Consider the following 11275-nt stretch of genomic DNA (forward strand, 5'->3'; position numbering starts at 1 on the left):
GTGTTTGTGATGAGTACGTATGTATAACACATTGTATGTCGTGTTTGTGATGAGTACGTATGTATAACACAGTGTATGTCGTGTTTGTGATGAGTATGTATGTATAACACATTGTATGTCGTGTTTGTGATGAGTACGTATGTATAATATGCAGACTTTATTGTCTCTAACATTTCAAACTAATGTTGTATACACCATCAGCATGTAGGGTATATTTGTACAGCATGGAAATGCCAGTCTACATGTGAGGGAAACAGCCACATGAAAAAATCTGCCTACATTGATGAAATTTGTACACCACACGCCAGGCACACATGTGCGACAGCTACGCTGGATGTCAGCTGATAGCCTCTAAGATCCACTAATTACCACTATCAATAAATATACAGACAATGCCACGCTACGTACTGGCCATTTGGTTTTGTTTAAAATTTTCTGCATACGTTGATGCATTGTATGGCAATTCTAAAAAAAAACAGACTTAGGAGAATTTGAAACAAGAAGAGTAAGCTACAATCATATACTACCCTCCTAAGACAAGTTTGGTATCGAGATTAGACGTGCCACTTTGTACTGTTCCCTGTCAACCTGTCTGTAACAGTAACTGACAGCTTCTGTCCAGCAACTGGGACATCTCTATCAATAATTAAAGTGCATCCTTCATATCATAATAAGCTGGCAACATTTACAATCAATCCTGGACTATTGGACTTCCCACACAGTACAGTGAAATATAATTGATCATTAAGCTATTCTTAAAGAAACATACTCTGATGAAAGCTGTTAGCTTACAGCTGATTAAACAAATTTAATGCTACATACTTTGAAAATGTTGTTTTAACATACCATAATATACATCATAGGTATAAATCTATGTATCAAGTATTTCACTGTGGTATATATGTAATTATATTCAAGGGGTATATGAGAATGTGTGTAGTCCTATTTGTAGTGGTATATATGTGCTAAATGTATGAAGATATATGTATATATGTATATAATGTACGGTACAGTGGTATTAGGTTTTATCATATGTTGTTTGTATGTGTGTACATACATTGTATGTAGGCATATATAATGGTATATGTGTAGCAGTATATATGTAAGCATAACTGTGTAGAAATACATGTGTGGTAGTATATATGAAGCAGAATATACAAGTTTATCAGTATATGTGTGTAGAAGCATATGTGAAATGGTAGATGTGTAATGGTAAATTTTTAGTAGTATATCCAGTGGTATGAGTATAGTAGTATGTGTAGTGGTATATGTGTAGTGGCAGATGTTTAGTGGTATATGATCAGTGGTATACCAGTGGTATATTCAGTTGTATGTGAGTATAGTGGTATATGTATAGTAGTATATGTGTAGTGGTAGATGTTTAGGGGAATACCAGTGGTATATTCAGTTGTATGTGTGTATAGTGGTATATCTGTAGTATTAAACATGTAGTAGTAGATGATTAGTGGTATACCGGTGGTATATGTAGTTGTCTGTATAGTTGTATATGTGTATATCGGTATACATTGTATGTGTATAGTGGTACATGTGTAGTGGTAGATGTTTAGTGGTATATGATCAGTGGTATACCAGAGGTATATTCAGTTGTATGTGTGTTTAGTGTTATGTGTGTATATAGTGGTATGTGTGTATAGTGGTATGTGTGTATAGTGGTATGTGTGTTTAGTGTTATGTGTGTATAGTGGTATGTGTGTATAGTGGTATGTGTATAGTAAAATATGTGTAGTGGTATATGATCAGTGGTAGACCAGTGGTATATTCAGTTGTATGTGTGTATAGTGGTATATGTGTAGTAGTATATGTGTAGTGGTAGATGATTATAGTGGTATACCGGTGGTATATTTAGTTGTATGTCTGTATAGTGGTATATGTGTATAGCGGTGTGTGTATAGTGGTATGTGTAAAGGAGTTTGTGTGTAGTGGTATGTGTTAAATGGTATTTGTATAGTGGTGTGTGTGTGTGTGTGTATAGTGATATGTGTGTATACTGGTTAGTACTGGTATGCATGTAGTGGTATATGTATAGTGGTATATGTGTACTAGTATATGTGAAGTGGTATATTTTTAGTGGTATACCAGTGGTATATCTAGTTGTATGTGTGTATAGTGGTATATGTGTATAAGTACACATGTGGAGGGGTATGATTTTATGTTTGTGTATGTGCCAATAAACATACACTTACAATAACTATCACTGCCTGTAAACCCTGGTGACACTAAATAATCAAACAACAAAATTGATTTTTTTTTATTCTGACATCATAATGACATGGTGTGCACATATGTCAAAATATCAATTTCACAAACTCAAATTGTATAACATTGAGATCAAAAATTGTCAGATTTTATAACCAGAAAAATCATTTACAGACTTCATCTTCATTGAGATCTATTAAGTGTATCTGTTAATTAATCTACAAATATAATATTAGTTTGTGTGAGGGATTATGTATATAGTGTACATGTATACTGGTGTGTGTGTGTGTGTGAGGGATTATATATATAGTGTACATGGTATGTGTGAGGGATTATATATATTGTGTACATGGTATGTGTGAGGGATTATATATATAGTGTGCATGGTTTGTGTGAGGGATTATACATAAAGTGTACATGGTGTGAGTGAGGGATTATATATATATAGTGTACATGGTTTGTGTGAGGGATTATATATATATAGTGTACATGTATACTGGTATTGGGGATTATATATATATATAGTGTACATGTATACTGGTGTTGGGTATTATATATATATAGTGTACATGTATACTGGTATTGGGGATTATATATATATATAGTGTACATGTATACTGGTGTTGGGGATTATATATATATAGTGTACATGTATACTGGTGTTGGGGATTATATATATATAGTGTACATGTATACTGGTGTTGGGGATTATATTTATATATATATAGTGTACATGTATACTGGTGTTGGGGATTATATATATATAGTGTACATGTATACTGGTGTTGGGGATTATATTTATATATATATAGTGTACATGTATACTGGTGTTGGGGATTATATATATATAGTGTACATGTATACTGGTGTTGGGGATTTTATTTATATATATATAGTGTACATGTATACTGGTGTTGGGGATTATATATATATAGTGTACATGTATACTGGTGTTGGGGATTATATTTATATATATATAGTGTACATGTATACTGGTGTTGGGGATTATATATATATAGTGTACATGTATACTGGTGTTGGGGATTATATTTATATATATATAGTGTACATGTATACTGGTGTTGGGGATTATATATATATAGTGTACATGTATACTGGTGTTGGGGATTATATATATATAGTGTACATGTATACTGGTGTGGGGGATTATATATATATATATATAGTGTACATGTATACTGGTGTTGGGGATTATATATATATATATATAGTGTACATGTATACTGGTGTTGGGGATTATATATATATATATATAGTGTACATGTATACTGGTGTTGGGGATTATATATATATATATATAGTGTACATGTATACTGGTGTTGGGGATTATATATATATATATATAGTGTACATGTATACTGGTGTTGGGGATTATATATATATATATATAGTGTACATGTATACTGGTGTTGGGGATTATATATATATATATATAGTGTACATGTATACTGGTGTTGGGGATTATATATATATAGTGTACATGTATACTGGTGTTGGGGATTATATTTATATATATATAGTGTACATGTATACTGGTGTTGGGGATTATATATATATAGTGTACATGTATACTGGTGTTGGGGATTATATATATATAGTGTACATGGTATGTGTGAGGGATTATATATATATAGTGTACATGTATACTGGTATTGGGTATTATATATATATAGTGTACATGTATACTGGTGTTGGGGATTATATATATATAATGTACATGGTATGTGTGAGGGATGATATATATATAGTGTACATGCATACTGGTATTCGGTATTATATATATATAGTGTACATGTATACTGGTGTTTGGGATAATACATATATAATGTACATGTATACTGGTGTTGGGGATTATATATATATATATAGTGAACATGTATACTGGTGTTGGGGATTATATATATATATATATAGTGTACATGTATACTGGTATTGGGTATTATATATATATAGTGTACATGTATACTGGTGTTGGGGATTATATATATATATAGTGTACATGTATACTGGTGTTGGGGATTATATATATATATATATAGTGTACATGTATACTGGTGTTGGGGATTATATTTATATATATATAGTGTACATGTATACTGGTGTTGGGGATTATATATATATAGTGTACATGTATACTGGTGTTGGGGATTATATTTATATATATATAGTGTACATGTATACTGGTGTTGGGGATTATATATATATAGTGTACATGTATACTGGTGTTGGGGATTATATTTATATATATATAGTGTACATGTATACTGGTGTTGGGGATTATATATATATATATATAGTGTACATGTATACTGGTGTTGGGGATTATATATATATAGTGTACATGTATACTGGTGTTGGGGATTATATATATATATTATATAGTGTACATGTATACTGGTATTGGGTATTATATATATATATATATAGTGTACATGTATACTGGTGTTGGGGATTATATATATATATATTATATAGTGTACATGTATACTGGTGTTAGGGATTATATATATATAATGTACATGGTATGTGTGAGGGATGATATATATATATATAGTGTACATGTTGCTGGTGTTGGGGATTATATATATATAGTGTACATGTATACTGGTGTGGGGGATTATATATATACACTACTAAGTTTCTGTGAGCACTTTAGCCCCCAACATCAATAAATAAGTGCATATTGTAATAATAGCTTGCGGTTCTGGCCTACTAGGTATATTTTTAGCCTTATCTACATCACTTGAGTTACCTAAGGAAGAAGGATGTCAGTAGTATTTTATTTACATTTACAATTAATGAAAAACGCTGTTTTAATACACCTTACATCTGTGACTAGTACAGCAGGATCGACCGCATTCACCAACTGGTGGGAACATATGTTTGGGTATCTGACGATGAATTTAATTTGTTTGTACTTGCGGAGTGCTTGCTCTCCACCCCCACAAGTTAAATGAGTACGTCCCCGCACGTTCTACAGAGACCGTAGAACGGTATCACACAGGGGAGATGCTATAAATTTAGACCTCAATAAAAACTTCAAGGTCAGAATTATCTGATGTAAACATTGGAGGGTAAAAACCAAAACATTACATTATAAAAAACATTTAATGTTAAATGTAACGTAAGTACTTATAAATGCTATAAATAAAAGCAAACATTCGATTTTTTTCAAGGTCACATCCGTTAATAATCAGGCAAATATACCGATTATGGTATCATCAAATATCATATATTAATAACACACGTATTATATTTCCCACAAATGACACACATGTGATATAGATGTACACATGTAACACACACCCTTACCCCCTGTAGATCGCTAGGCACTTACCTTCAGGTAGACGTTAGCCATGGTGAGTTCCGTCTCCACAATCATCAAAACTATACCTCCCATCCCAAACACAAGACAATAGTCCGAGATTTTTCTCCTCCGCTCGTACAGTGTTTTCCTTTTCCCCAGCCTGTATCCAACCGGATTAGGTTTACTGCTTTTAGTCTCCGGCTGTTGTTTTTGTTCCATACCATATTTCCCTAGCTCACTGTTCACCCCGACCAGAGCAGCCCCTGCATCTTCAGACGTGTAGCTCATTTTTGAGGATGTCGGAAGGGACTGCATTGATGTGGGTTTTTGCAGTTGTTTAAATGACCCAATGGCTCCGTTAACTCGCATGTAGTCCGCTCCAATATCGGATAAGATGGTGGACTCTTTTCCCTTTCCGTGACGTGCATCTTCCGATCTGCCATCATCAACGTGAGGCCTTCCCTCCTCGTCTGAGGAATGCTGGTGCAGTCTATCTATGTGTGAGCGAGACTGGGAGTTGGTACTCATACTCGCTGTGCTGTTATTGGTGTCAGCTTGTTGACTACTCTGTTCTGACGTTTTGTGCTGGTTGTTGTGTTGTTGTTGGTTGTTGTTGAGGGGCACATTCTGTTGTTGTTGCTGATGGTGTTGATGTTGTTGCTTTTGTTGTTGTTGTGGTTGTTGATGTTTGTGGTTATGGTGGTGGTGATGGTGGTGGTGTCTGTTCGATTGCTCAGGTGGTGTACTAGAACGGTTTTCAACGGGTGCCGGAAACGTGTAGTTCTGTAGTTCAATGTCCGGTGAGGTATAAGCCTTGTTAATTTTTCCATCTATACCATGACCGGAACTACTTAAAGACGAGGTATCAAAGTTCCGAGAGTCATCATTCTCCATTTCATCTTCATTTTGATCGCGTGTGTTGGGCAGGCTGCGGAGCCTGGCATTGTTTGTGATCTCCGTCGGCTCAGCAAATGCGACTGCGGCGTTCTGCCTTAGCAGCTGTTCAGTGGAATCGATTCGTCCCTTTTCATTGGCGGGTTCGACGTTCACCACCGCTGACATAGTTAATACGACGAGCTAGTTTGCTAGCATATCGATTTTCGGTACCTTTCCCATTAAACGCTCTGTAATGAGGTACTATGGCTCGTCATTACTAACACCCAATGGCGACGTCACCCAACAACAGTCGCATTGTCTTTGAAGTTATTTCAGTCGTCGATTTTTTGGGGGTTTTTTTCGAATCACATTAATGGTTTTAACTTTTGACTTGCAACTAAATATTGAAATCTGCACAAATATCCTTTTTGCAATCACTTTCCACTGAAAAAATAACGGGTTTTTTTTCCGTGTAGGAAAACCTTTTTAACGTTTTTAAACTGCTCCTCAAAACTGATTTTCAACTGGCGTGTTTTCCTAGCTTATATGGGTCGACGTTTTGGCACAGGTTTGACGGAGTCAAGTAAGTTATCAGAGTAGGCGCGTGATGTTGTTTTATAAATAGATAGAGGCATAGGTGAGGTCTATCGGTGTCTTCGTTACAGCACACTCAGTCTCTGAAAACAAAACATACAAATTACTCATTGATGCTTTCTGGGAGAATTCGATGATATATGTCCCTCAGGTACAGACAAATATACAAGTGTTCGTGATCAAAAGTTACGCCTTCTTTTGTTGTGTTTGTGTCACTTTAAAAGTATAATTCATTCACTGCATTTTAGGTTGTTTTTTATCCCCCAAGTAGTTGTACATTTGTTGATTTGTCCTGCTATCAGTTATTTCTCTCTTTTTCTATAATTGCTTTTGTTTGTTTGTCAACGCAACTAGTTGTATAATTGTTTTTCCCGCTATTATCTGTTAATTTGTTTATTCCTCAAGTATTGGTTATTTACCATTTTTTGCGCTTTGTACTGGCGATGGTGAATCTGAAATTAGAATTTGTTTAAACAACTTTTCCAATTCACAGAATGATAAGTCTAACAAGAACGTAGCATCTAAGATAACAGTAGAGTGAATGTCAAAAAAATATAGGATGACAGTTTGACAAAACTTATGTGCACTTTTCCATGTTGTTTTCATGTATAATGAATGTGGCCCACATTAGGTGAAAACGACGCAATCTTGATTGGTTTAATTTACTCGAAATAAATGTAATCAACATTATTACGATATGTTAAAACATGTATAAATAAAGTCACAAGATACCTTAACTATGGGGGGTTCAGCCCCCAATGTGTCACTTTACTGTTTCAGGCCCCGATCGTGTGTGTGTTTGAGTAGTTTGGCTACTCCGTAAAGTGTGCATTATGACATGTACTCAACATCTCTGCAAACATAAAAACAAGATATTGTGTTCTAATACACAACTGATATCCAGTTACGAAGATCTGGAATGTTACCCCGTTCGCCCTTATAACGTTATGGGTATACAGGTAAATACCAAGGAATTGTTCACAGTCCATTAGCTATTCGACCCGAGCCAGCGCCCACCACTACTAAATTCAAGCACGAAGACGGTGACTGATGATCCGGATCATGTGTACTTCTTTAATGATCAGAGCGATTGATAACAGCATGGAATATGTACACCTAGATGCGAACAATATATGACCCATATATCTGCAGGGGAGGGGGTAAGGGGTCCCGGGTTAATTACGTTCACAGGTACTTGTTACAAATAGAAGATATTCCAACTTAATTGGGATTTCTATTTATTCAACTCAATGATCTGTAAGATAGAATGTATTGAAGTCACCCGATCCAGTTCTAATAGGTATATGCTATGGAAGTAAATTAAATAATAACATCTTATATTTCTTATTTTGTGGTTATTTATTTCTTTCTTTCGTTAATATAATGCAAATTTGATCTATAAGAAACCGGAGTTTGCATGCACATTAGAACCTCGTTAGTCCGGACACTTTGGTTAATGTGTACAGTGAAACCTTGCTAGTCTGGACATTTTGTTTTGTATGTAAAGTGAAACATTATTAGTCTGGACATTTTGGTTTGTGTGTACAGTAGAGCCACGTTAGTCTGGACACTTTTGTTTGTATGTACATTATAACCTCGTTTGTCTGGACACTTTTGTTTGTGTGTAAAATAGAAAACAAAAATGTCTTCACAGTTTAGTCTGTGTGTACAATATGACCTAGTTAGTCTGGGCACTTTCGTATGTGTGTACAGTAGAACCTTAATAGTCTGGACACTTTCGTAAGTGTGTAAAGTAGAACCTTGTTGGTCTGGACTGTTTAGTTTGTTTGTACAATAGAACCTTGTTAGTATGGACACTTTGGTATGTATGTACAGTGGAACCTTGTAAGTATGGACACTTTGGTTTGTGTGTACAGTGGAACCTTGTTATTCTGGAGACTTTGGTTTGTGTATACAGTGGAACCTTGTTAGTCTGGACACTTTGGTTTGTTTGTACAATAGAACGTTGTTAGTCTGGACACTTTGGTTTGTTTGTACAATAGAACCTTGTTAGTCTGGACACTTGTTTGTGTGTACAGTAGAACCTTGTTAGTCTGGACACTTTGGTTTGAATTTACAATAGAACCTTATAAGTATGGACACTTTTGTTTGTGTGTTCAGTGGAACCTTGTACGTCTGGACACTTTGGTTTGTGTGTACAGTGGAACCTTAATAGTCTGGACACTTTCGTAAGTGTGTAAAGTAGAACCTTGTTGGTCTGGACTGTTTAGTTTGTTTGTACAATAGAACCTTGTTAGTATGGACACTTTGGTTTGTGTGTACAGTGGAACCTTGTAAGCCTGGACACTTTGTTTTGTGTGTACGTACAGTGGAACCTTGTAAGTCTGGACACTTTTGTTTGTGTGTACAGTGGAACCCTGTAAGTCTGGACACTTTTGTTTGTGTGTACAGTGGAACCCTGTAAGTCTGGACACTTTTGTTTGTGTGTACAGTGGAACCTTGTAAGTCTGGACACTTTAGTTTGTGTGTACAGTGGAACCTTGTTAGTCTGCACAGTTTGGTTAGTGTGTATAATAGAACCCCGTTAGTCCGGTACTTTGATCTCTGTGTACAGAGAAACCTTGTTAGTCAGAACTTTTTGTAAAAAAAGTCAGAGATAATATTTTCAGGATCACTGCCAATAAAACATTAATTAAAATGCGATTTCAAGATATTCGAATTTTTTTTTTTGGCGATAGCGAACACGATAGCCAGATACCGATAGCGTTTTTTGGTATAAATATATTTTTTTGTTCTGCTTTTAATGGCACAATCGGTCTAGCGACAAACTGTCTCTACTAAACAGCACCCTAGAGATACTTCTAAAAATAATTCACAAATGCAAATAAACAGCGATGTTTCTATCTGCATCTAAATATGTTTGAAAGGATCACCACATATTATTGCGGATTTCAAACTGGTGTGACAAAAAAATATAAAATTGTTTGTCTTTGAAAGTAGTTACGTACAAAGTACAGTATATATATGTGCATTTGTTTTATTATCTGTACTTTAGCATTTGGCATAATGAAACGTCAAGGGATATGTACGCTGTTCAGCAATGGTATGTCGCTTGTCTACATGTATAGCCTATACATCTAATTTCCCTGGATACTCTTTACTGGTTGACAGTGAACTGATGGCCATTGGTCCATTGGTGCAGCCTTAAAATGCGTCCATCAACGGTTGCGCCCGGGGAACAGCTACACAGGACCGTTATTCAGGGGCTGGTGACTCATTCAGCTAGGACATGTTTGTAAATTATATAATGTATATTATTAGACGCGTATACTGCTAGTGTGAAAATATTGGCGGTGTTTACCTTTATTTTTCTACCTTCGCCTCTATCAAATTGTCGAAATCCACGTCAAAATGACAGCCTATCTAAGTACAAGATTGTGATTTGCCTGAATGAAACTTTGCTATATTAAAAAGTCAAGTTTATTTAAAATAATATAAGAGTGAAAAGGAAAGAAGTACCAAAGTCAGCAAAATGTATAAGAACTGTCGATACTTCACAGTTTATAAAACTTTTCTCAAGACATATTGAGGTTCATACCCAATAAACAACAACAGAACATGATTCAACCTGAAATGAATTTCTACTGAATGCATTTGAAAACAAAGAAAATATCAAATGTTGATCCGAAAAAAGTTTGAGTGGTTTGTGTGTGAATATATCGAAACAAAGAGTTGAAGAGTAAGGCGGAGATCGGTGCTAAACCCCTATTATACCCAACGTACTATAATTTCAAAATTTAGAGACGAAACAGAAATTAAAAAAATGAAACTAAAATACAGCATGGTAACAAATCATAGTAATTATGTAAAAACCAGAGATTATTTTAACCCTATTTGTCAGTTAAAATCTGACCCTTGTTTCCGCTACATGCATATATTGTTTCACGCGGTGTACAGGGTGATCGGTCGCCGGTCGATAAGTCACACTCATCAATCGCTCATTATCGATGACCGCCGCATCTAAATCAAAATCACGATAACGTTGAATTATTGCATTAAGGAATTCTTGTTATTTCTCTATATATAGAGTACAGTTGACTGCATTAGGTCGAACGATTTTGTGTATAAAATAGAACCTTGTTAGTCCGGACACTTTGGTTTGGGTATACATTATAACCTTGTTAATCCGAGCATTTTAGTTTATGTGAACATGCGAACAGTGAACCTTGTTAACCCGGGCACTTTGGTTTGGGTATACATTATAACCGCATTAGTCCGGGCACTTTGGTTTGGGAGTAC

The 11275-nt window shown here is 35.3% G+C and overlaps 1 protein-coding gene across 3 annotated transcripts in view; it reads right to left on the reverse strand.

Moving 5' to 3' along the window:
* Positions 1 to 6192, reverse strand: part of LOC110455991 (small conductance calcium-activated potassium channel protein-like) — a 112727-nt gene extending 106535 nt beyond the window's left edge. For all 3 annotated transcript variants that reach the window (XM_021506497.1, XM_021506498.1, XM_021506496.1), the window contains exon 1: positions 5576 to 6192. In XM_021506497.1, coding sequence (XP_021362172.1) covers positions 5576 to 6073 — 498 coding nt within the window. In that variant the 5' untranslated portion in view covers positions 6074 to 6192. The remainder of the gene's footprint in view (positions 1 to 5575) is intronic.
* Between the last annotated feature and the right edge of the window lie 5083 nt (positions 6193 to 11275).

This window comes from Mizuhopecten yessoensis, unplaced genomic scaffold (genome assembly GCF_002113885.1).
Source record: "Mizuhopecten yessoensis strain PY_sf001 unplaced genomic scaffold, ASM211388v2 scaffold8449, whole genome shotgun sequence".
NCBI classification, from domain to species: domain Eukaryota; kingdom Metazoa; phylum Mollusca; class Bivalvia; order Pectinida; family Pectinidae; genus Mizuhopecten; species Mizuhopecten yessoensis.